This window comes from Ipomoea nil, unplaced genomic scaffold (genome assembly GCF_001879475.1).
Source record: "Ipomoea nil cultivar Tokyo-kokei standard unplaced genomic scaffold, Asagao_1.1 scaffold1932, whole genome shotgun sequence".
Lineage (NCBI taxonomy): Eukaryota > Viridiplantae > Streptophyta > Magnoliopsida > Solanales > Convolvulaceae > Ipomoea > Ipomoea nil.
Genome location: NW_017618360.1, coordinates 1,273,185 through 1,299,970, shown reverse-complemented (window position 1 = coordinate 1,299,970; position 26,786 = coordinate 1,273,185). Strand labels below are relative to the sequence as shown.

At 34.7% G+C, this 26,786-nt stretch overlaps 3 protein-coding genes across 6 annotated transcripts; all 3 read right to left on the bottom strand.

Annotated features, from left to right (window-relative positions):
- Nucleotides 1–42: 42 nt before the first annotated feature.
- Nucleotides 43–2,703, bottom strand: LOC109194056 (abscisic acid receptor PYL8-like). Of its 2 annotated transcripts, XM_019344912.1 has the most exons (4): nucleotides 2,685–2,703; nucleotides 2,282–2,562; nucleotides 1,477–1,692; nucleotides 43–750 (listed from the first exon to the last, which is right to left on the bottom strand). In XM_019344912.1, the coding sequence occupies exons 2-4, from the start codon at nucleotides 2,402–2,404 to the stop codon at nucleotides 532–534; spliced, it is 558 nt and encodes a 185-aa protein (XP_019200457.1). In that variant the 5' UTR covers nucleotides 2,405–2,562; nucleotides 2,685–2,703; the 3' UTR covers nucleotides 43–531. The 2 variants fall into 2 exon arrangements, with proteins under 2 accessions (XP_019200457.1, XP_019200456.1); XM_019344911.1 differs by having other exon boundaries at nucleotides 2,282–2,690.
- A 4,145-nt stretch (nucleotides 2,704–6,848) lies between these two features.
- On the bottom strand, nucleotides 6,849–14,668 carry LOC109194055 (probable trehalose-phosphate phosphatase 2). 2 transcript variants are annotated; one of them, XM_019344910.1, is made up of 8 exons: nucleotides 14,580–14,668; nucleotides 8,591–8,785; nucleotides 8,357–8,497; nucleotides 8,171–8,242; nucleotides 7,904–8,029; nucleotides 7,744–7,800; nucleotides 7,343–7,663; nucleotides 6,849–7,259 (listed from the first exon to the last, which is right to left on the bottom strand). In XM_019344910.1, the coding sequence occupies exons 2-8, from the start codon at nucleotides 8,747–8,749 to the stop codon at nucleotides 7,110–7,112; spliced, it is 1,026 nt and encodes a 341-aa protein (XP_019200455.1). In that variant the 5' UTR covers nucleotides 8,750–8,785; nucleotides 14,580–14,668; the 3' UTR covers nucleotides 6,849–7,109. The 2 variants fall into 2 exon arrangements, with proteins under 2 accessions (XP_019200455.1, XP_019200454.1); XM_019344909.1 differs by having other exon boundaries at nucleotides 14,585–14,668.
- A 1,924-nt stretch (nucleotides 14,669–16,592) lies between these two features.
- On the bottom strand, nucleotides 16,593–20,598 carry LOC109194053. 2 transcript variants are annotated; one of them, XM_019344907.1, is made up of 3 exons: nucleotides 20,460–20,598; nucleotides 20,292–20,379; nucleotides 16,593–19,508 (listed from the first exon to the last, which is right to left on the bottom strand). In XM_019344907.1, exon 3 carries the CDS (start codon nucleotides 19,337–19,339, stop codon nucleotides 17,042–17,044), a length of 2,298 nt encoding a protein of 765 aa, XP_019200452.1. In that variant the 5' UTR covers nucleotides 19,340–19,508; nucleotides 20,292–20,379; nucleotides 20,460–20,598; the 3' UTR covers nucleotides 16,593–17,041. The 2 variants fall into 2 exon arrangements, with proteins under 2 accessions (XP_019200452.1, XP_019200453.1); XM_019344908.1 differs by lacking the exon at nucleotides 20,292–20,379.
- Between the last annotated feature and the right edge of the window lie 6,188 nt (nucleotides 20,599–26,786).

The following is a 26,786-nucleotide window of genomic DNA, read 5'->3' as shown; positions in this document are numbered from 1 at the left end:
TGAGGCGGAAAAGAATAGTATATTACACTATACACGTCAATGTTCATATTCAGGGAAAACCAAAATAATGGATTCCAGTATTATACAACGGTTGCAGGTTTAAAAAAGCCAGCTAGAAGTGCCACATAAAAGAGAGAAAAAAAAGAAGCTTTTCACAGATAATTCAACAAGCATGAACCATGTATGTGTCTGTGAAGCATGTCTTTCATACACAATCAGTTACATAAATTTTTTTAAAAAAAAGAGACAGATTGTGATGATGTTTGTACTTGTCATTCAATTGGGTGTCTAAAATGATTAGAAATGTTGTGTTCATGCGGTATTTGAACACCTAGGAACATGAAGGAAGTCGGACATGACCTCGGACTTGAAAGCTAAGCAACACAGCTAAAGAAAGAAGCAGTAAAAAGTGGCAAAATATGGAAGAGTAGCTATGAATGGTGTACCACCTCCAAAGCCCCAGAAGAGATTGAAAAGTCTTAATGAAGCTTCATCCTTGGTGAATTTAGCCTCTGGGCTCTGGCTCTTTCTTTACACAGGATCTATGGGTTCTGTCCTGCCCTGCACAGCAAGCCGCTCTGAAACATCCGCAAGAGATTTCAGATTGCATTTGATTAATGCTTCAACAAAGTAGCAGGTTTCGTCGATAGTGTTTCCTTCTGGCACATCTACCACAAATGATTCTATCACCACAGTTCCAGGTCTTCCGTCAATGACCTCTGGATGGACAGATATGACTGAGGAATAGTTCTGCAAAGAACAATGGCAAAAACAAGATAAATACACATTTTGCACAAACCCATACAACTTAGTATAATAATTTAGTGTCACTATGATTTAGCTCCTAATTCTGCAAGCAAAAGTTTATATATTTGGACAGTGAGTAGAGCTGCTATATATTTAGGACAACCCTAGTGCCCAAGGTAGTATGTAGTGACTCAATGTTTGGCCACAACCTACATCCAGGTTCCCCGAAAACTGTTGGTGAAATCAAATTTTGCTTCAGATATTGCAGTTTGCAACTGGGAAGATTATGTATGGCGATGATGTCTAGAGTCTAGACTCTAAACTCAACTCAAAAATTGCAAGAGGACATGTATGACACCAATCACCATTCACCTTATGAAGTGAATGCTTCCAGCCTTTCACTATGAATATGATATGAAACACATACTGTGAAGTGAATGCTCCAATCTCTCTCTCTCTCTCTCTCTCTCTCTCTCTCTCTTTTTCATGGTAGATCTGAGGGGGAATTGGGATTAAAGTTGAGACATCCTTCCTAGAGTCATGGGTTCAGGCCACTTGATTACAAGATCTTTTGGTGTTCATGTTTTCTCTATATGTACGGAATGAATACATATACACAAAAAATCTGACCAATAACTAATTAAAGATTTCAAATCTAAACAGTGAGAAGAAGGAGAAAGAACAGAGATTGAAGACATATCTAGTAAAACAAAGAAAATTGCAACATACCCGAAGCCGGTGATCCCCCCCAACAATCCTCACACTGAGTATATGCTCATCATCATCAAGAAGCTCCAACCTTTCTGTGCTTGTTGTGGCAGGAAGACCCGACTTGACATCAACTTCTCTAAGACTACCAATCTCAAGACTTCCCTGACTAATGCACCTGCTAATAAAGGGCTTGTATTTCTGTGGCTGATCAAACCTCCTAACCAATGACCAAACCTGTTAAGACCAAGAATCTCCCTATTCTTAAAATGGGCAATCCCTATGAAATCAATATATAATTATTATATCACCATATAAGTGGCCTCAAAACTAGGAAATATGTCATATTCAGTCAAGTATCTACAAGGAAAAAAAAAACATGAATGATGGTCAGACCAAGTTACAGTCCATAAATCAAACAGCTTCTATTCATTCACACATTTTACCATCCTGTTTCCATTCTTAATATGCACTCCATTTGTGAGAAACTCTCATCATAAACACAAAAATGGAAGCAAACATTGGTTTAAGTAGATGCTAAAGTTGAACAGTCATACAACACAAATCTAACTGAAAACTAGAAATTGAACAGTAAAACAACCAGTCAAAAGTCTGAAATTGCTAGAGACGTGGAATGAAATCAACAAATCATCCGAAAATTCACGAATCAGAACTGAACATTGCGGAAAAAAGAAAAAATTCATCCTATAGAGAGAGAAGTGGATCTATCCAAAAACTCAAACACCGATACACACAAATCCAACTAAAAATCAAATGCAAGCAAGCACTGAAGCACAAAAAGAGCAGAGGGAGAAGATAAACGAACGAGGTTAACAGGTGCTCTGATGTGCTTGATCAGAAACGAACTGCATTGATTCTCCGCCGTCTCGTGCCTGTGGTGTTTCGTTATGTACTCTCTCTCCACACCGCCGTTCCCAGTCGCGTTCATCCTCCCTGCTCCCTGCTCACTACCTCTCTCGAATCGCCGCCGTCGGCGCAATACTCCGATCGCAGAAGTCGAAAGACGAGCGAGTTGAGTCACTTACCTCGGGAAGTCGGCGCCGCCGCAGCGAAGAGAAGCTCCACCATGGATTTAGCGTTCATCGCCTGGAAAAATCAAAACAACTTTTGGCATTTATATATATGTATAAATAATAATAAATTAGTTTGAAGCAGTAGGTGTTGTTGGCAGTTGGCATCTTGAGCGTGTTATTTTATTGTGAGCTTACCAATCTGTGATGAGTGATGATGATAATGATGATGATGATGCCTGATGGCTGCTCTGTTTGCCCTCAGACTTGTCCATTTATTTCTGATGTGCCACTCTTCTTTGTCCGTTTCTGCCTTTGGACTCTTGCGCACTTTTATATTTGCCCTCAGATGCCTATTTATTTACTCCATTACTTTATTAGTTTATGGCTTCCCTCCCATTAGTTCTTATTTTTCTCCCAAAAGGTTGAATCTTCAATCCCAAGACTCCTTACATTCCGTTCAACAAAATATTTGTGATGATGTAAATTACGGTGACTTAATGACTTAATAAATATGGTCAAATACAAGAGACCAAGGTTCAAACCTCGACGGCGACAGTGTGAGAATTATGTTCAAAGTGGGCGGATTCTTTGTGTGCACCGATATTTGGCCCTGTCTGCTAAACCATTGAGTCACCGTGATTTACAACTTCCCACAATGCTCTGTCGGGTCGAGTGTATGGACTCTTGGAGTTGGGGACTCAACCTTTTGGGAGAAGATATGATCAAATGTCGGTACACACAAATTAGTGTTTTCAATTTCCATGAAATAGAAAGTGTTTCATTATGTGTATGTAACAGTACTATGAGTATACTTTTTTACCCGATGCGGCTTAAGCCATTTAAGGGTGCGTTTGAAAACTTGAAAAATGATTTTTGAAAATCATTTTCTGGTTTTCTTTGGATGTGTCTGAAAAATCGAAGTCAACGGAAATCATTCTCCGTTGATCGGAAAAAATAGTGGTGTATTGAGGAAAAATGAAGTCGTTTTCCACACCAAGGCTACATCGACGATGAGAGTTTCTGCCAAAATTACGTTCTACTCTTATTTTTGATGGACTAGTTTCCGTCAGAAATCAGAGAACTTCTTTGATAACTAGAGCAATTCTCTAGTGCTCTGGTTTTCGGCAGAAACCAGTAATATTATTAGTGATTTGGAATATGGAGGTGTATGTTGGCAAATTAAAGTACTAAATTGGAATGTGTTGGCATCAAGTTCTTTTCCAAAAGAGTAAAAGCTTCCAAAGCAGCATAATGTTAAGTTGGTAGTCAAGACTGGTTGATATATGATTGGTGGATTGTGAAAAATTAAAGCATATATATATATATATATATATATATATATATATATATATATATATATATATATATATATATATATATATATATATATATATATATGCATGCTAGTCCCAACACTCCACAATATATTGACAGTTATTGCAAACTGAATATAATGTATGTTAGTTTTACTTCTTTGACCATAACTCCTCATTTCTGATCATATCAAATCTGCAATAATTTTAATTGGAAAGTTGTTCTACTTCAAACTCCTTCTAGAAAAAAGATCGAGCAATATTATTTGATGTCTTATTCATATCCTACATTAATAAAGGATAAAAATGAAAGTAACAAAAAGAGTCACTAATGTGATTCATCTATCTTATGTGATTTATGAACACACACTAACAAAACAAAAACTTACGAAAGGAGTGGCTGGATGAGTCTTCCTAATGCTATTTATTTATCCTATATGATTTACGGGCTTTTACACACAGTGTTACAAAAATCGGGTTTAGGCGCTAGGCGCTAGGCGGCCGGCCACCTAGGCGCCCGCCTAGGTGCTCTAGGCGCCGATTAATCGCTCTAGGCGCCTTAGGCAGTCCCCAGGCGCCTAGAAGGCGCTTAGCGATTTTTTTAACCTTGATTACACAAGAATATGGTTTACTTAGTGCATATTGCACACTACCGAATTGAATAGTGATTATGTGTGTTTCTCATCATTCAAAAAAAATGGTAAATATATAATCCTTCCGTCTCATTTTATGTGTTTAGTTCAATTAACGAGACATGAATGGAGTTATTTTTACTTCATTACAAATAGTATTAAACACCAAAAGTAAAATCTTTTAAAAAATACTTAAGTAAATTAGCAAAACTGCAAAACAAATGTTGAGTTGTAATCAACTTTAAGAATCTTTAATTTATAATGTACTGGGAGAAGATAAATATCTTCTTTCATCGTTTGTAAACCAAAATATCTGCCTAGATGGCTAGATAAAGTTAAAAAATAATAATAATCAACGAGCCATCTGCATTCTGCCATTACATTATTGCTACTAGGAGACCTAACATGCACTGTCACTCTTTCAATTCCTAATCCTAACCCTAACCCTAGCTAGCAATAAATAATTAAGCCTAATGCCGTCCTAATTGCTGAATTAAATGTCTACCCAATTAAACAACAAGTTCCAAATCCCCAATTATGATATGTTCCATACATCTAAAAATATCATGCTATATGTACTATAACTTTACTAATTTGACTTAAATGTGTGATTAGGAGCAGATAATTATATACGATCTGAATTAGTAATTGGAAAGCATGCGTGTACCATACGTACTGTTACCTGCTTTTGGTAAAATGATCAAGATGGTGTGAGATTCAAACCTTACATTTGCAAACCAAGATAAATACTAAATTACAAAATTATCCTCACATAATGCCTTTATGATAACCTAGAGTAAATATCCAAAACGTACTTCGACTATAGCATAATTTACAAATTGATCATCGACTATTGATTGAGTCCGATTAAATCTTCAACTATTCAAAAATTACCTGATTAGGTCATCGACTATTGATTGAATTCAATTAAATCCTCAACTATTCAAAATTTACATGATTAGGTCTTTAAGGGAGCTGATGAAATTACGCGTATGGCCTCGGTGGTTTTAAACGGGGGCATTAACGGAGGACTAAATCAGATAATTAATTTTGAATAGTTGAGAATTTAATCGAATTCAATAAATAGTTGATGATCAATTTGTGAGTTATGTTGTAGTCGATGGACCATTTTGAATATTTACTCTAACCTCAATATCTTTTTTGGATCAAACCACAATGCAAGTTTCTTGGCCAGAGCATACTAATACCTCACACACCTAGACAAATCCTAAGTTTCAAACCCAAAGCCTCTAGTTAAAAAAGGAAAATATTCACATTATATTATCTTATCCGCACCTCCTCACGGATCACATCAATATCCTTGGCTTTTAAGTATATATATATATATTCTTTAAGTTGACCATTTCTATGAAGCAACAATAGTATGTAGTAGTACGTACATCCTTTTCAAGTATCACATCACACATGTAATGAGACAATTCTTCTTATAATTCTCCTTTTTCACCTCCCACTTTTCTGCAGCAGGAAGGTAGCTAGTGGGTTCTTTTTACGAGCATAAATAAAGTGTTTTGAGGACTTTTTGGGGTTCTCTAATTTGGAAGTTTATATTAGCTAGCTAGCTAATTAAGCTAGTACGAATTGAAAACAGTTTCTAGAACGTGCACTCGTCATTACGCAACTAGATTATTGACCGTAGCTTATAGATACGCCAAAAACATGATAAACATGTATGTTGGATGGGAATTGAAAATAATATTAAGTTAGTGGAGATGCGATCAGTTTGCTAACGCTATATATGCATATGCATATCTATCATCAATACTTTTAAAATCAATATGTTATCATCTGATCTGTTATATATGTTTTGTCTTATATTATTATATACTATAATATATAGTTAGTTCGTGATCAATCCACAAGTAACGATAGAAAATAAAAAATAAAAAACTGGATTTAGTGGTTTTGGGTAGGGGATATGATATTGCGGGAGAAAATGGTGTACCTATATATATGCTACTCCTTTTGGGAGTGGACATCAGATAGATAGATCAGACAAATATGCATTATTATATTATTCTAAGCTAACACTAATCCTACTTAGTATATATAAATCATCAGTTTCATTATCCATGTTCTAGAACTAGTATATATGTACTCCAATAATTGAAGTCCATCTCTCTCTTAAAAATAATAATAATTAATTGATTAATTCTAATAATAAAATGTTTCCGCAAGCAGGCAATTATGGGAGAGCAAAAGAAATCCAACAAGAAAATTACGATTCGGGAAGTTCAATCATGTTCAAGCTGGTTCAAGGTCGTACATTACAGAACCTCAAAACATGTTAACAAAAAGTTTTAACGTACGTACTTACTAATGATTTCTGTATAGACATAAATAAATATAAATACAAATATATATATATATATATATATATATATATATATATATATATATGATGCCTACTGGATGGGGCAAGAAAAGACGACCAAAAAAAAGAACTAACCGGGGAAAACATTAAACATGCAGTTGCGGCCCAAAAAGCGTGGCACAACTAACTGCGTATGCACAAGGCGGACTTAGAAATAAAACAACGCCTTGTATATATATATATATATATATATATATATATATATATATATATATATATATAGATACGTACAGAAAGTGGGAGACGACGAGCTGAGCTGAGGGCGCCACGTCGGATGGGATCATCAGTGAGAAGAATGGTCGGCGCCCCATCTTGCTAGCAGCATCAGAAAAGATTGGACTTCTGATGGATTGCGAAGCGAGTATGAAGCCAAGGATTCTTTTGGGACACAAGAAACAATAATAGGACACCCTTGCTTTCTGCTTTTTAGCACCTGCGGGCATGCGGGTCGGAAAAGGTTATATATAGGGTGTCTCTCAACCTTAAAAACTGCTAATTTTATGATATAGTTTATACCTTGAAAGCGTCTTCATCGGTGTTATCGTCTCCGATGTAAAAAGGGAGGACATTTTTGGAGTTAGCGAATCCGAGGGTTTCAAGCAGGTAGAGCAGCGCGTCACCTTTGTTAAACTTGATGGTTGGCCGGATTTCAAGAACCTCCAAACCTTTTGTGAGGTGGAATTTTGGATAATTGGAAAGTACGGCCTCAACTTTCTTCTTTACTAATCCATGATCCTCTTTCAACACGTTCCGATGGTGCACAGAGATACAGAACATGTTGTCCTCTACCAATACTCCATCTACATCTGAAGTTTTCTCCTTTAGCTCACTCAACATCTGCATGCATATATATTCCAAATTAACGTATATATATATGAGCCAAATGATAATTAAGTGTTCATGCATATATTATGGACCTTCTTGATTTGAGGCAGAAAATCTTGAGCTGGCTGGAAAAGGGTGAATACATTTCCCTGCAGCAATTAAGAATATTAATATTAGTTGGCCTGGTTAGATAGATCAGAGCATAATTGATCGAATAGGAAAAAATATGAAGTGGCCTGGGAACTAACAGACCTTATTATCAAGGGTTTTGGTCTGGTATTTGCGATCATCAGACTCCAGTTGCTTTGCAGGTCCCATAATATCCATACCATGACTACCGGCATAATACACTTCATCTAACTTTACAAAACGATACACCTGATAGATGAACATCCACAAACATAACCGGCACAACATTAAACTACAACTAAATCATCTTTTTTTTTTTCTTTTCCTTTTCCTAATACCATTATATATATAAACTGAGATTGATGGAATAATAATAATGCGTAGTTTTACCTTCTCTCTGCTTCGACCGCTTATAATTGCTGTTGGGAAGTGAGTGGCCACTTCGCTCAGAGTTGAGCGCATCTGTGTGTTCAACAAAAATAAAACATACAATAAATGCTCATGGATGGACTTCAATTCAATCGTGGAACTGTAAGTATGTGTATACATAATTACATATATAAGAGATTTACGTACGAGATCAGACATGAATGCTTTGTCAGGGTCATTAACAATGGGAGAGAGGGTTCCGTCGTAATCTAGAAACACCACAATCCGTTTGCCCTTTGCTCCTCTCATCATCCCTTCAAATGAGCTCAGTGCAGGCGGGTGTTTTTCCTGATCATGACACAAATAATATTACACAGTAAAGTGAGATGACCATCTAATATAATATAGATAACAACAATATATATATTATATATAATATACCAGCCAAGATTTGTATTTGGCATTAGCAGAAAGCATGGGCTCATTATCATCATCTTTAATCTGTTTACAGTATGCCCTGGGCAGGGACTTGTCGTGTCTGGCTTTCGGAACCGCCTCTATCCTGTGTGATGTTTTGGCAAGGCAGTGGGAAATTCCCATAAGCTTATTTAGTGTTATCCCTCAGTATTTGATCACCTGATCCAAACACAAGCTTTACATATCATGATCCATCTCTGAAAACGTATACTAGTTTTTAACAAAATCCAGCAATATAATATCAGTGAACCCGCGATATAAATAAAAACATAGACTTTTTAAAAAGTTAAACTATAACAAATGAATATTTTTAAGATACCGAATCTAATAAACAAGTTGGGAGCACATGTTCTTCCATCACATGAAAGGTACATTGTCGCCATAACACCTAACCTGAAATGACACAACTACTGGTAGAGAATCTCCACATGTTTTTAACTTCTTGTCGCGCCGATCGAATAAACGTTTGTTGGAATTATAATTTGTTTACTAATAAAAAAAATATAAGTTGAGGTTAAGCTGGCATTAAACCTGACCCACCCGCTTTAATTTGTCCTTCCTGTTTCAATTCATAATAATTTTGAACCAGATATCTGGAGTTCTCGACCTTCAATAACAGCGAACCAGATCGATCGATCGAGACTCACAGAGGTGTTCAGTCCAAGGTAACGATGGCGGAGTCCATAGCTTAACGTACGGCGGGATTGCAACAGGAACCTGGTGATCTGATCTGAAAAGCAACGCCATAGCTGAAGCTTGAAGATGGAGAATGCAGTCCACCGCGCTGGTTGGGTTCTCGTGATGATACTAGATGAGGTGCTATGCTACTGATATCCTAAATGGTGAAATCTAATGGAATACTAAGAATGGTAACAAATACTTCAAGGATCAAAAATAGTATGAATTCCAATAAAAAGTGTTGTAAATTTTGTTTTATTCCTTTAGATGAAGCTGTTGGAAAGAGCTTCAGTAATTCGGATCCAGTTCTCAAGTGCATCATGATAATTATCAACACGTTTCATAAAAAATCAACACGCAAGCAGAAAATGACACCAGCCAGACTAGCTTATAATTTGTTTATAAAAAATAATTTAAAAAAAAAAAAAAAAAAAAAAAAACAGATTCTTAATAAACAAAAGACAGTTGATACAGACTACAGAGTTATAATTATTATAATGCATAATCATAGATATATGACTACTTAGCTTATTACTTATTAGGATAAACAAACATTGTGCACATATTCTAGAGTATTCTTACCATGTGGAAATTCAAATCTAACAATTTCACGTAATTTTCAAAGTATTTAAAAATATTATATTTGTAACAACTAACAACTACCAAATTTTGTATTGTTTAATATGTTTAAGCCCCTAACTGCTCACAAACACAAAAAGTTCGGAAAATATTTGTCATATACTTAATTATAAAGTGTAAATCCCATTTTAAAAAATAACTACAACTCAAGAAAAATATTACTTATATATATGACAAGAAATTAATTTTCACTTATTAGAATATAATAACACTATTACAACTTGACTACTAGAAAAATTTCATAATTAACTCCGTCCATTATAAGTTTACACACATATCGATCTAGCTAGATTGAACAAGTAAGAAATAATATAATTTTGACATTTTTATTAAATTTAAAAATTGCAAAGTATGATAAAAGATAATAAAAATTTAAAAGGATAGTAAAATATTAGAGATTTATTTTGGATTTAGAAGTATAATAATAAGTATAGAGGCTGGTTACTGGTTAGAGCACGAATTTGGGTGTTGTTCAAGGCGTGCACAAAAGATAATAATCCAAGATTTTGATTTGAAAAGAAGTGATTAAAAAGCAAAGAGACAAAAGGGAAGTGAATAAGAAATTATTAAGGTCAGAGTCGGTGACTCAACATTGCATGGCCACTTCAAAAAAAGGAGTATATGTGGAATATATATAATATAATGCTCGAGCTGGTTGCCAAGGTCTCAATCAAGACTGATTTAACCAACACCGACGATAGGGACAAAACTTGTCCAAAATCCTAAGACCTATACTAAATATTATGTTTATATGGTTAAAAAGGTTAGAAAGTTGGGTCCGCACCAACTACTTTCATCATTTGGCTCCGCCCCAACGAACTACTTACCCCCCACGTTGCCAACAGTTTTGGAATCTCATTAGTTTACTATCACCAAACCACCGTCAGGGCATAGACAGAAAATAATTTCACTTTCCACGTGTCTTCGAACCAAGCCACTCACTCCACACGATCAAACTTAAATTAATGAAGTTTACATGTGAAGAGAAACGTTAGTGGGGTTTTCGACGTACGGTTTTTATGTTTTTTTATTCAAGGTAGAGAAGAGAGGAATGAGGGAGAAGGGCTTTAATTTACTTTTAAGCAGGGGTTTTTGTTAGAGAAGACAGAGGAGAGTGGGTCCTATTATTTGTCGTTTTGACAGCTTTTTCTTTTCTTTCCCCCCTAGCTTGTTCTCACATGGCTAAAATCTAATAAAAATTTGTCAAAATTTTTTTGCCATTGGTGTTGTGCATACACCTAGGCGGCCAAGAAGAAAATAAAAGAGAAATAAAGAAGAAGATGAAGTGGAGTGGAGAAGGGTAGAGAAAGGTTTATAAAAGATTTGATTTTATTGAGGTTACAATAAGTCAATAACAATATAAACCTTTATTACATTAGAAGAAGTTGGTAATTGAGATATACATACTATTTTTTTAAATATTTTATTTTATTTGCTACATATAATAGAGTTGGCTAATTAACTAATAGTCAAAGCAATATAATGTTCATTACAATTTACATTAGATACTTCATGTTTCATGTGAGCAAAAAAAAAAAAAAAAGAATTAAAAATAAATAAACAAACAAACAAAATGAAACAAGACAAAAGCCAACTTGCCACTAGCTAGTAGGTTTACTTGTTTTGATGCATATTTCCGAGTTAATTTAATTGGCAATAGTTGACAAATGACCTACAACACAATCAAATAAATCATGCAAAGCAAATAACAAAGTAAGAATTTCACATTGGTTAATAAGAAATGTGAATTCAATCTTTACACTTAAATAAAATCGGATCAAACAGACTATATATAATAAATTATTTTGTGGCATAAGACACACGTAGATCCATGAATTTAACGAATCCTATAAGAATAGTCTTTTTTATATAATTGCTAATAAATTACTATTTTGGTCTTAAGCACTAATGTGTTAGTGCTTGACTTAAGGGTCGAGGAAGTGAATCGAACCAGATGAGGAGTAATAATTGAGTCTCACGAACTAATTCTACTTTTTATTTTTCCTGAATTAGGCTCAAGACAAACCCACACTTGTGTAAGTTTGCCAAGTTGTTGCCTGTAAATTTTGCATATCTCGGTTTTTGTCTGCTAGCAGGACAAAAGTGTAGAAAATGACAAAGATTTACGTGTCAGATAAGGAGGTGAGCAGTAAAAGAAGTTGGTCCATTGGAGGATTCAGAAAATGGGAACTTGTAGAATCGACACATTGGTAAGCCTTTTTACAGCACAGACAGAAAGCAAACTTATTTTAGCTTTAATTCATATATATACACAAGTCTACAAAAAAGACACTGATAACCTTGAGAAGTTCAGAGAAGCTACGCCTGTGACTGGAAGATAGTGGGATACATATATTATATACACACAATTCTTGTTCTTGAATAATGACAAACAACTTATAATGTGGACACATTGTACTCGTTCTGAAAATACTCTCTAATTAACAATATTACTATACTATTGATTAGCGGTAAATTAACGTAATCTACCTCGCTACTTTTTAGTCGTACCAATCCCAGACTTGATTTTAAATTTAACAAATGACGACTTTTTGGTTAAGAAATTAAACACGCTATTTGATCAAAACAATTAGGATCATATCGATGTGTCACTGCTTTAAATTCTATTGGCCAGAGACAACCTAGCTTCTAGCAACTTAACTTTTAAAATCATAAACAAAATTTTGTTGAAATTATATCATGAATTCCTTGAAAAAAATTATAATCGTTAACAAGACAACAGTTACCAATTCAACATATGCAAACAAGATACTGCACACATAACGTATACCATTTAGCACCCAAACAAAAATAGAATATAGTACAATGTAGCCTTTATATATGTGTGTGTACGTAGCCTCTAATACTCATTAGAGCATTCATAATAGTGGAGATATTTTGTAATTTTTGAGGAGTTTTTGTAAGTCTGATTAGAAAAGATAATATAGGAGGGCGAGAAAAAAATAAAACAAAATTGATTAAAAAAAATGTCACTGTCAACGCGCTTGGGAGCGCGCCTGACGCACCCAGCTGGCACGTGCAGTGCACACGCCTGCTGGGCGCACTCATGACAACACGAGCCGTGCGCAACTAGTCTCATTTTTTAGTGGGACTCACTTTTTTGTCATAATTTCCTCTCTTGTAGAGGAACCTCAATCCCCTCTCTATGATCTTCATGGCTCTTTTTTTTCTTAGAAATTGTACAATATCTATATATGTTGATGGCCTTATATGTAGCCTCCATGAAAATATGTAGCCTCTAATCACTATTCTGTAGAGTACCATTTTGATAACAATAATTGTACTAAACTATTTCAATTGTTAAAATTTTCAACTAAAGAGATAAGGGTCCTAAGTGAGATTATTCCAACTACTACTTTTAATATCCCAACTAATCATTGTCCCAAATAAATTCTAAATTAATAAAACTGTACAAATTTAATTAAAAACAATTTTTAAATTGATATAAAGAGATTCAAATTAATAAAAACTAAGATTTTGAATGTTGTAAGAATCTAAAGCCTAACTTGATCATGGTATGATCTGGACAACTTTCAGGCAGGTGTAGAAAAGACATCTTCAAAACTCTATAATGCAAAAAAAAAAAAAATTATTTAAAAAAAATAAAAAAATCACCGGCACAAAAGAATGCAGTGTACTTTTGTTGGCCTTCAAGGTCAAAGCGAAAGTGTGCCTGGCCCAGTCGAATAGTGGACCCCGAAAACTCCACGTGTGCGGTGTATATGCTACACACAGAAATCGAAAGCAACCCTAAACGCACCATATCGGCGAGGCAGTATGTCCACGCCGGCGCGTAGTGGCCATCAACATCGCCAATTCGACTTTCACCAATGAGTCAACGCGTGTACCACACACTCGCCGGCTAGCATGCGCTGATCCTACCCCCACCGCCGGAAGGGAAAAACGAACATTAACCGCTTTTAGTTTTGTTCGTGCGCCAAAATAAGAAACACTTACCTTGCTAAAATAAGTGAAATACTCAAATGTCACAGAAAATAATAATAATAATAATAATAATAATAATAATAATAATAATAATAATAATAATAATAATAATAATAATATTATTATTATTATTATTATTATTATTATTAGGATGATAATTTTAAAAATCAACGGCTTTCTAGAACGCGAAACGCAAAAATCGACCGCTATTATCGCCTGAGATTTCGCCTGCGGATAGGCTGAATGGCGCTGCAAGCTTGTTGCCGGAAATCAACCGCCGCCGGTGACGATTTTTGGTTTGGTAACGTGCCGAACGCACCTTGCCTCGAACGTGTTACGAGAAGCAACTTCTACCCTAACTTCCGTCAACAAACAAAATAAAAACATTTCGATTCGGTTTCACCTCACGCACGAAAATGAAAAGCAAAAAAAACAAAATAAAAAATCACGACGCAATGAGCTAATATCAATACCGATCAAACGCAATCCGCGAGAAACAAAGGTTTCAAAACAACAACACAAAAACAGAAAATTCACCAGCATTTCAAAAGCACGGAAGCTCATAACAGAGTTCGTTTGTCTAATAAATGCCTAATCACATGCACACATACACAGGTATTTGCATGAACGAGAGAATGAACAGAGAGAGAGTTTGAGAAGATGGAGAAACCTTACTGAATTCCTGCGGACTATTGAAGAACGGAAGGAGGTTGAAATCAAAATGTATCGTTGTTTAGAACATGGAAGAGTGGGAGAGAGAATCGCCGGGTAGGAGGAGAGGGAAAGGCGAGAGATTATGAGATTATATAATAGATGCGGCCCATGCGGGGAAGCTATTGGTGCATTTCCAAAAATGCCATTCATTGCTCACAATCCCGTAAATGTTGCACTTACCCCAAATATATATATTTTCTCACACGGTGCAATCGTAAAAATATTCGTATTGATATATTTTGCCATTTTCTCTACTAAAATCATTTTTAAGAAATATTCACTAGCTAATAAAATATTGTAATACGCGTCTTTAAAAAAAAAAAACATCAATAATGGGCCTATGGTCGTGTGGATTTCACTATAGTGGATATAGGCACCACAGCTAAGTTTTGAGCAATTTATGATGCTTTTTTAATGCATATTTGGTAAAATAGTTACTCTATTAGTCAATTTTAACTTGTTTAATCGAGTGACTTGTGGTCCACTGGTATTGGGTTGCTCACCTAAGTGGGAGGTGAAAGGTTCAAACCAAAATTAACCTATTTAACTACTATTAGTTGTTTGACTTGATTAAATAACTAATATGAGTGTTTGAGTTTTTGTAATAACTTATTATTTTAAAATGTTAAATTCAAAAAAAAGCTATTCAAAGCGGTTTTTTCGATTAATTTTGTAAAAAAAATTATTTTGTATGTAATCAACTATTAACTAACAATTAATATGAGTGTTTGATTAATTAATTTTTTGTAATAACTTATTGTTTTAAAATGCTAAATTCAAAAAGCTATTCAAAGCGGTTTTTTCGATTAGTTTTGTAAAAAAATTATTTTTTATGTAATCAACTATTAACTAACAGCTAATTTATCAAACACCTTTCTACAATCAATTAGTCAAACACACTAACACAGTCAGCTAACAACTATTTACCAAGCACCCCCATTAGGTTAGTGGAGGTAAAAATAGACTTATTTACCATAAATTTTTTTTGGACAAGGCTAATACACTACTACCTTTTTCTTCTTACATCGTAAGATACGAGATGAATATGTTTTATCAAGCACATTCATAGATAATCGAATAGGTATACTAAATGGTTGGCCTCGAGCTATAGGCCATGTTTGGTAAAATGTTCAGTCTATATTCTAATTTTAACTTATTTGATCACTATTAATTGTTTAACTTGATTAAAAAATTAATATAAATATTTGGTTAATTAGCCTTTTGTAACTCCAAAATGCTAAAATTTAAAAAGCTGTTCAAAGCAACTTTTTCAATTAACTTTTTGTGAAAAAAAATTATATCAAACAGCTATCAACTAATTTACCAAACACATTTCAACTAATGTTGTTCAAAGCAACTTTTTCAATTAACTTTTTATGAAAAGAAATTATACCAATCAGCTATTAACTAACAACTAATTTACCAAACACATGTCAGCTAATGTTATCAACTAGCTATACCCTCTAGCTAATCCAATCAACTAACAACTAACAACCATTTACCAAACACGGCCATATACCTTTAACACTTGGTTTTATTTGCTAGTACTTGCAAATGTTGTGGTTTGTGGGGGTAGCTAGATCTTGATTTTTAAAATTTGGTATCCCTTTAGCTAGTTGTTTTGTTTTTGTTTTTTTTTTTTTTTGTTTTTTGTTTTTTGTTTTTTTGAAAAGCTAGTTTTTTTTTTTTTTTTTTTGAGTGCTACGCAGTATTTGTTCATTACTATTTTGTCAACTTACTGAAGCACAAAAAAATCAATACCGCATCTACTGAGACTCAAACCCACAACCTTCCATATGGGAGACAACTCGGTGCCACTAGCTAGACCATAAGGTACTTTAGTCTCCTATCTATAGGAGGGATAATCTTCATTAGAGGAATTACATTTGGCCATGAATGGATGAACATATGGAGAAGATTTATAAATGAAAGAAGCCAAATCATCCACAAAGTGTAGAGGCAGTAAAAGAAGGGAAAATGAGCAACCTCATCTATCAATCTATGAATTTCTAAACCCAAAATTGCAATTGACAGCAACAAAAAGAAACAGAAACATGATCATGAATCCACACCAGCAAAATATAAAAAAGTGTGCTATTTTATGACTCTGAAATAGAAAACTAACCAATCTGTTTTTGGTTAAAGCATCAGCTTGCTCTATCATCTTGTCAAAAGACTGTCAGACCATCCCATCAAACAAAAACCAAAAAATCATCCAGCCATGTTGCTGTCTTAACTGCTTTCTTTTTGCAGTATGATAAACATATGGGTGTTGGGGTTAAGGTTGCCTCCAGCCACAAAAGCATCCATTTCAACAAGCCGAAGGGATCTAAGAGTTATAGATTTAGCTTAAAACCCAAAAAAAAAAAAAATATCCCTCATTCCTATCTAATTCGCCACTCTAAATTTCCACTTCCTTCATAACTTCAAGGAAGACCATCTTGTCTTTTTTATGGAGTCTTCTTCACTGTTTTGTACAAACTTTTCTTCCCTGGGACTAAAAGCCACTTCAGCAATCTTATTTTTCATAGTTTCTGGAGATTGTTCCGGGATATTTTCCATCATGTCTCCACCATTCTGCATTGTTGGTACTTCCTTAGCATCGGTTATTATCTGAAGAAGTTCCAATGGAGTAGCAGCTGGGTCAAGCTCCAGGTAACCCTTTGGAGAATTTTGAGCTTCTTCACCTGTAAGCAAGTGGCTTGGGACCTGATGAGAGAAACGAAACATCTCTTCTTTTGGAATTGGTTTGACCTTTTCAGGGTCCAAATGGGGACGAAACACTGTCTTGAAACCACTAACCTTCACAAGTGGAGCAACTGAGACACCCTTTTCCTCATCGTAGTCATCTAGTACTACCACCATGTCATACTTGTGTATCACTTCATCAGGGGTATGCTCATTCCAATCAGGAGACCAGTCTCTGTAAAGGGCCCAAACATCCCCTTTCTTGGGGAAAATGTGAATGGTTCCACGCGGGCCTTTGGACCACTTAACCTTTTGGGAGAAAGAATTAATACTCTTGCTCATTTCATATCTGCCAACTCTGAATTCCCCACATGTTTTATAGAAACCTGAAGTTACCCATTCCATCGGACCAAATTCAGTATTGGTTTTAGAGTTAAGCCAACTAAGTCTCAACTTAAATGGCTTCACTGACATAACCTTATGGATCAAAGCATAGAAACGAGGCATGCCATCGTCATCATCATATGCAGCCCAAACTTCATTCTCTTGGAAAGAACCTTCTGTTCTATCCAGGTCAAAATTATGAAAATCAGGATCTGGAACACTCATAGCCGCTACTGCAGGATCTTCCTTATTCACATCATCAGCAGAAGTATTCAAACTCTCTGCATTCTTCAAGGTAGATGAATTGGATTTTCCACTCATGCCAAGTCCAGAAACTTTATTGTTCCTTTCTTTTTCTTTCTTTTTCTCTTTAACCTTCTCTTTCTCTGTATCTCGAGCCTTGTGCACAGTTTCAGACTTCCACTCATTCAATTTGTTAAGAATCTCCTTCTTAGCTTTCTCCATCAGCATCTTATTGGTCTCAATTGCTGTGAACTCCCTAGTGCTGTTAGGCCTACCATACCTACCTGAAGAAGCATAGCCCTTGTCTGCATAATGCACTGGATTTGAAGAATAACGATTAATATCCTCACCTAGTCTCATCTTTTTAAAGGGAATTTCATTTTTCATAACAGAGCTATGGGCATGGGCCCTGTCCCATCCAGTGGCAGATTGTAAATCATCACGCTCCCTTTTCATTCTTTCATGCGCCTGATGTACAATATTTGTGGCCTTTGCAGCAATTGAAGGATCAGTGCTTCCAAAGCGAGCCATTCCAGAAAATGGATCCTGCTGGAGGTTTGTGTAATTAGCAGAATTAAGACCACCCATTGTTGGTCCTGACGATTTATTCGATGCAACATTTCTTCCTGGATGAGATTGATTTCCATTGGCAGCATGATTGCCTGAATTCTGATGTCTTGGTCGAGGCGCTGAATTGGATGACTTATTGAAAGGTGGAGGTATCTCTCTAGCCAGAAATGCCTCATGACAATTAGGGCAAAGAAGAGTATGGTTGAGATATACCTTGAGATACTCGTAGTGCATCATGCACCGCTGGCAAATGGTCCAGAAAGTATCATTTCTTGGATTGGATGGAGGACGAACTGAAGTAGAGGGTGCTCGAGCATTACCACTAATGGACTTTGAAGATGAAGTTGCCCTGCCACTGACATTATGAAATCCATTTGCTCGTGCAGGTGCTGATGGACCACTAGAATACACTGGAGCTTTCTGTTGAAATCCTTTTGAACTTCTCCTCTGGTTATACATTAACCTCTTAGATTTATCAGACAAGAAGGTCCAAGCCTCTGAAATAATTTTAAATGCACCATCAGCACCAATAACTTTATTTTTATCAGGGTGAAGTATAAGAGCCAACTTCCTGTACTGTTTCCTCAGAGTATCATCATCTACCGAAGGGCTCACTCCCAGTACTCCATACCAGTCCACTTCTCCACTTATCTTATTTTCTGCAGAAATATACACGTCAAGAACTGTTAACATTTGTGAAAGATCTTCAAGCCCTGGATACAAAGTTTGTGCTTTCAAGACAAACTTTTTTGCGCCAGCAAAATCCTTCTGCTCTAACTTTTTCTCGGCAATTGTTTTAGCCCTGATGGCCTCATCTCTATTGCACTCCATGTCTTACAAATGTTTCTCTGAATGTTCTTCCGGCTATTTCTACTCCAAGTATTCCATTCACAGGAGTCAAAAAGTCATTCAATCCAGCAAGAAATTCAGTAAATTAAAAGTTTAGCTCAAAAATCTTGCAAGCCTTCTCAAAGCAGAGATCCTTCCCTTAATCAAAGACCTGATTCAGAGCAGAGTACAGAAGGCTATTATGAGTACAAAACTCAAGTTAAGAGCAGACTGTTCATAGAAACACTGCTCAATCAAAGCAAAGAACATAAAAGATTGCAACATTAAAGATAACACAAAATTGCCAGTGCATTGAAGGTTTTCCACATAATTTCCCTAAGTTCAGGACAACTAAACACGGGAAATGTTTGTAACATTTTTTTCCAGAAAACCAATTTACATCCTGCTGTTATATGTATGAAAGCTACTTATGCTTATCTGTGACATGGTTTTTTTAACAACTAGAAATTGCAAATGTTGCAACCAGTCCCTCTTGTCTAGAATAAAAACACCACACAAGGTTCGAATGACAAAACCCAATTATATAACCGCATGCTTCTTGAAACAAAAGAATAACACCATGGCACATAAACAACCCACAGAAACTCAGATTCTCATTTTTCAGTGTACTTAAGCAGAATAGGCTCTTTCTGCATTCCTATGAAAATTACTACAACTCTTAAACAAGACACCCAAGCACAAAGCGGGAAGAAACACCAGCATGAAAGGCTATCATATAGAGTTACCCACAAATATTCTCTAGCTTTCAATGTACAATGCAGCAAAATTAAATTCGGCAATTTCAATTATGGTATAGATTGAAAGTTAACTCTAAACAAGCACAATAAATCACTGAGCGTTTGATATTCTACATAGATCATGAACAGCAACTATGACGATCCGAATTCAAAAAGCGCTACAAATTTTTTTAAAAAAATAAAAATAGAATACACACCCAATGGATCGAAACCAAGTCCCATGTTGAAGCAACGAATAACGATCTAGTTTTTCAAAATCAACTTGAGTGATCTTGCAACGAAACCCTAGAATTCAGCAACAAAGATAAATCTTTACGTAAAAAAAACGTAGATTTCAACATAAAAGAAGATGGAGAATTACTTACAAAGAGTGAGAATTTGAATCAAAATGTTGCCCTAATGTTGATGGCCATCACTTCGTTTTCCCACCAAATTGAAGTGGAAAAAAAAGCTTTTGGAGGGAGAGGTGAAACTTGTTGGTCAAAACCCAACAGGCAAGAGCGCTGAAATGGCTTAAAATCCCTAAATTTTGGAAAATAAAAAGTAGGCATGGGCATGAGACTTGAGTTAATATTTAGCCCTAGTTAGATTCTTATATTTGGTTAACTAACTCAAGTTACTTTTTGTTACAATCCTTTTGTCTATTAATCATTCTGTCTCATTTTATATGTTTTATTTAATTAACGGTGATCGAATTAATTAATTTATAATTATTTTTATATTCATATTAATTAAAATATTAAATGATTAATATTTATACATATTAAAAAAAATTATAAATGCACTATTATATTTGTTATATTCTTATTTTATTGACTGGTTATGACTAAATAAATATATATAAGTTAAACCCTTTTATTTATTTATTTTTACATATAAAGGGTCACGCTTGCACGTGCACCGCCCAAGATGAGCTCGCTAGGTGCTCACACTGCTATATACAGTTGTGTACTCGTGCACTCCTTTCGGTCTTTGATTTAAGTGTACCTTCATCGAAGCTTACCAAACAACAACCCCTTAATATTGGCCTAACTGTTCACTAACCTTTTAATTAACTTAATGCTCCATAGAGTGATCAAACTGAACTAGTTCGTCACGGGACTGTTAAAAAACGGGTTAGAAATATTAACCCAATACATTTACTACATATACAAAGTATATTTAACAGCTAACATGCCTAACATGCCATGTGAATGAAAACAAGAGATCTACTCAACTGAAAAGTGAAAAACACAACATATATATGTGAGAACACCATCTGTACAAATCCCATTGTTGAGTTGTTTATGCAACATTGTTTACATGCCTAAAGCCCTCAAGAATTGAACACAAGTCACAGGTTGTTATTTACAAGATCAGCTTCACCTCTCTTCTTGGACTGCTCAAAATGTTGCACAACATATGCACAGCTTCCACAACATGCTTCCCTTTGTTCAACATGATGCACTTTGCCCTGTGATCACCAAGAAAATGCAGAAATCTCAGCTTCAATTCCCTGTGATAAAGGCTTTCAAATTGGGAGATAAGAGCAACCTGCAACCCCATCAATGCATAATGTGGGAATAATGTAAAAAATCAAAGCCATGTGGAAGAGAGAGAAGCAAGAAAGAGAAAAACGGGGTGCTTCTGTAAATGTGGGGAGAATTCAGAAATGTGGGACCCACCTTCAATTTTGCCCATGCGTGGCTGTCACCATTGCGCCCAGCGGGTGCGTGCGCGTAAGGGACAGTAATTAAAGTATTATTATTTTTTTATGAGTTAATTACCAAAATGGTCCCTTGACTATAGTGAAATTACCAATTTGGTCTTTGACTATTTTTTTTTAACCAATTAAGTCCCTTAACTTTAAAAATCTTAACCAATTTGATCCTTCGTTAGTTTGACCGGTAGTCAACCGTTAACTTAGGACCAAATTGGTAATTTTGCTATAATCAAGAGATCATTTTGGTAATTAACTTTAGTGCGGGCAATTTGGTTTAGTTTTCTCAAACCAAACCGTACCAAACCGAACCGAACTAGTTTGGTTCGATAATATACCAAACAACCGAACGGTATTGGATTCTTGTATACGGAACGGTTCGATAAAAAATCGATCCAAATTGTTCGGTAAAAAATTAAACTGAACCGAATACTGTTTGATTTTTTTAAGAAAATAATAATAATAATAATAATAATAATAAATAAATAAATAAATAAATAAATAAAAAGTAAATCCAAGTCCCTTGCTGCTTGCTCTGCCGTTCAGCTCATATTCTCACGGGTATCTCTCGTAAATGTTTTATTTGATTTCTTTATGGTTTGTTATCAAAAGTTCTATATTATGTGTTATGGTGTTTACATAGTACATATCCAAAGTCTAATATATAACAAAATAGCAATCCAAAATTCAAACGGTACTCGGTTCGGTTTGGTTTTTTTCCGAACAATTCAGTTTAGTTTGAATTTTTACCGAACCGTTCGGTATACAATAATCTATTACTGTTCGGTTGTTCGGTATATTACCGAATCTAACTAGTTCGGTATGGTTCGATTCGAGAAAACTGAACCGAATTGCCCACCCTTAAAGTTAATTACCAAAATGGTCCATTGACTATAGCAAATTACCAATTTGGTCCCAAGTTAACGGTTGACTAACGGTCAAACTAACAGAGAACCAAATTGGTTAAGATTTTTAAAATTGAAGGACTTAATTGGTCAAAAAAATAGTCAAAGACCAAATTGGTAATTTCGCTATAGTCAAGGGATCATTTTGATAATTAACTCTTTTTTTATTTAAATTCAATTTTTTTTTTCCTTTTTTCTCTCCCCTCCCATTTCTCTTTCCAAATTACTCTTACATTCTCCCCCTAATATCTCCAAGTTATAATGTTGCTCTAAGGAAAGAGACAGAGAGAGCAGAAGCAGAAACCTTTTGGCAATTCCAACATCAGTAAGCTCAGATCTGGTTGGCACCCCGGATATAATGACAGATTCTAAGACCTGTGTTGCCCAGATAACTGGAATGTGTGCAGCTCTGCAGACACAAATAATCTCGTCTTGAATGTCCGCTAACTTCTCCCAACCGCACTCGACAGCAAGGTCTCACGAGCATCGCATAAATTGACTTCATCATTCACCTTCAATTTACTGAGAAATTCTTGGCCATCCACATACAAAACTTCATCAGGTGAGGCTTGAGTGGGCGACGGGGGAGCTGTTCCAGGGGCAGTTAGCCAAACCCGGGCAGGACACATCACATTTCCATGTCACTAACACAGACGACTTCTCCATCACCGCAACTTTTACCACTACACAAACCAGATTTCAACTTCTCCAGCATATGTATCCCTGCAAGCAGACTTGCTAGTACATGTGGAGCTGCATTGTCTAAGTTCACAAGACCGGAAGGCGAGAGTTGTTCATTAATCCTGTCTATGTCTAGGCCTTTTAAAGCCAAATAATGTACTAGGTTCACTGCACTCGCCAAGTAATTTCTGTTCATGTGAGGAATTATACTATCATAGGTTAGTAAATATCTTGCAAAATGTTAGATTCAAATTTCAAAGGGCTTACATAAGTATCCAGTGTTGTAAAAATAGGTCTAGGCACTAAGGGCCCCTAGGCCGAGGCCATTTCAGCACTAGGTGGCTTTTAGTCGGCTGATCGACTAATCGGTCGACTAGGTTTTTTTGTCTACTCCTACTCTTCTATATTTTTCCAGGTACTCAACTAATCATCTAACATATGCAATTGATTAGTTTGGGAGATTATAATAGTTTAACAATGGGAAAAGTGGAAACCATATACTCAGATTACTAGGCCGTCTAGGCGCTCCAGGCACTAGGCGTCCCGCGGGCACATGAGTAGTGTCTTCTACAACATTGATTACATCAGAGTCATTAGTCTAGCGTAAGCTAGGATATCTGATGTATAAAAAGGAAAAAAATGAAATTCTACCTGTGACACAATCTAAGTACTGATGCATTCCTTTGCTCCACTGCCACCAAATGTAAATGCAGAGCTTTCAGCTTGTCAATGGGGTCATCTTCCTTCATTCTGTTCTCAGTATTCGTGAGAAAGATGATGCCAGATTTCAATGGAGAATTCTCTGAATCACAAGAACTTGGACTATCTTCTGAACCAGTCATAACAGGATAAACAGAATCCTGCCTTGAATACCACCAATTTTCAGCTTCATCCTGATTTGAAATGGAAAAGTTTGGGAATTTCAAGAAACCCGCAGGCATGGTAATTTTGAATACCACCATCTTCATCTTGCTTCTGGGAATTTTGAAATGAAAATTGTTGGGATTATCACTGCACTTCCCATGTAGATAGAATGATGTAAAATTCAAGAAACCAGCCATGGTACGGCGGATTTCTGGGGCGGCGCCGCCGATATGTGAAGATTCTGTGACGGGTGGCGGGGGTGGAGTGTGGTGGGCGTGTGCCAGATTCTATTCTTTATGGATTCCAATCCTTTTCGGATCAGAATCCTTGACCATTTAAACACATTTCCATCTCCATTTTCATTGCACGCACTTCTTCAACTATGAAAAAAAAAAGAGTTAATTCCAACAATGGTCCTCCGACTATAGTGATTTTTCAAAATTAGTCATCGATTTTTAATTTGGACACTTTAAGTCCCTTGACTTTCAATTTCTTTCCAATTGAGGTCCTTTCGTTAGAATACGGTTTATTAGACTTTAAATGAAGGGGTAAACTCGTCCTTTCACCTGCCTATGTATTATTCTTCGTATTTCTCCCTTCGTATTTCGCTGTTATACCTTGTAAGCATCTCAATAATAAAGGAACGCACACGCAAGTAGTCAGCAAATGGGGAACGACGAGGAACATTTTAGAGTTTCGACTAAGATTATCTTCATATATATCGCGTATACAATGGAGAAATACTAAGAATAATACATAGGCATGTGAAATGACGAGTTTACCCCTTCATTTAAAATTCAATTAACCATATTCTGACGAAAGGACCTCAATTGGAAAGAAATTAAAAGTCAAGGGACCTAAAGTGTCCAAATTAAAAGTCAAGGACTAATTTTGGAAAATCAATATAGTCGGAGGACCATTGCTGGAATTAACTCAAAAAAAAAAAAGTTAATACCACAAATGGTCCTCTGACTATTGAGATAGTACTCTTTTTAGTTATCGACTTTCAATTCGATCAAAATACATTCTTGGACTTTTATTTTTAACCACAAATAATCCTCCATTAATTTTTCTTGTTAAGTGAGTGTTAAATTTGAAGGTATTATTATTAAATATATATGTTATATATTTTATACCTCAAATTTAAATTAAATAAGGAAAAAATTACTACTATCAATAACTTTGAATAAGATTAATAAGTTTTTAATTATTTTACATACAAAATAATAATTATGAAAAAATTCTAGGTGATTTCATAAATGCAAAATAATAAATAATTGTATAAGTGTCTTCATAAATAAATAATAAATTAATTATTATTAAAAATTTATAAAACAACACTTACAAACATATGTGAAGATAAAAATCTTTTTGACTAGGAGCAATAAATTTAAATATTTCAAAATGCGATAAAAATATTCATAAAAAAAAAACATAATTACTTAGATAAAATAGTTCGAATAGAAAACGGATTATAAATTACACATCTTCTATATTTATATGATTGTTATAAATACATTTTCTTTTAGCTTGATAAATTTCAAACTTTTTAAGAGTAATTTGAATACGATGACACATAATAAAAGCTTCTATATTACATTGATTAGATATTCATAAAGAAGTATGGAGTAAATTATCTTTTAATTTTTTTTTCATAATTGAATCTCAAAATAAATCATATTCCCCTCCATCATATTTTATGTGTCTTGTTTGGTTAACGTGACTTGATTGAAATTATTTTTAATTTAATTTATTATAATATGTTTAGTATAACTGTATAAGTATATAATATATATATATATATATATATATATATATATATATATATATATATATTATAAACTACATTAAAAATATTATTAAACAAAAAAAAATAATTAAAAATACATTAGAAAATAAACAAAAAAAAAAAGTAAGAGGCGATGAGTTTCAATAATTAAAAAAAAATACACTAGAAAATCAGCAAAAAAAAGTAGAGTTGAGGAATTTCATGATTTTTTTTTTCTAAAATGTAAAAGGTAGGGTTTGATCGCTTGAACTTCAACAAAGAAAGTTATTAACATTAAGGGGGCGTTTGGTTCAGGTTATATAACATAACCAAGGGAATGTGACATTCCAAAGCTCACATACCAGTGTTTGGTTCATATTATCTTAGGGAATCTGACATTCCCAAGGAATGTCACATTCCCTCCACATAGGATTTTGAAGGGAATGTGATTCCCTTCAAAATCTTAGGTAATGTAAGATAACCTTAGTTATGTTAGTTTATTTTATATATATATATATATATATATATATATATATATATATATATATATATATATATATATATATGTTATATTAGCATATAAAATAATTTTGTTTCTCAAGTTCAAGATTTTAGTTAATATTTTAAAATCATGTAATTATATATGATACCGTTATCTTATTTATTTATTTTAATTTTAAAATTTATTAAAATATATGAAAATATGTTAAGGATATTATAGTGTGTATACAAGATAATCCTAAACCAAACAAGATTATATTACATACCCCAATTT

Coding starts and splice junctions, on each gene's coding strand:
- LOC109194055 (XM_019344910.1), bottom strand. CDS start 8,749: ATGGGAATTTCCCACTGCCTTGCCAAAACATCACACAGGATAGAGGCG. Junction 7,801..7,903: donor CCAAAACCCTTGATAATAAG/GTCTGTTAGTTC, acceptor TAATTGCTGCAG/GGAAATGTATTCACCCTTTT. Junction 7,260..7,342: donor CCGATGAAGACGCTTTCAAG/GTATAAACTATA, acceptor GCATGCCCGCAG/GTGCTAAAAAGCAGAAAGCA.
- LOC109194056 (XM_019344912.1), bottom strand. CDS start 2,404: ATGAACGCGACTGGGAACGGCGGTGTGGAGAGAGAGTACATAACGAAA. Junction 1,693..2,281: donor TCAGAGCACCTGTTAACCTC/GTTCGTTTATCT, acceptor TGGTCTTAACAG/GTTTGGTCATTGGTTAGGAG. Junction 751..1,476: donor GGGGGGATCACCGGCTTCGG/GTATGTTGCAAT, acceptor TGTTCTTTGCAG/AACTATTCCTCAGTCATATC.
- LOC109194053 (XM_019344907.1), bottom strand. CDS start 19,339: ATGGAGTGCAATAGAGATGAGGCCATCAGGGCTAAAACAATTGCCGAG.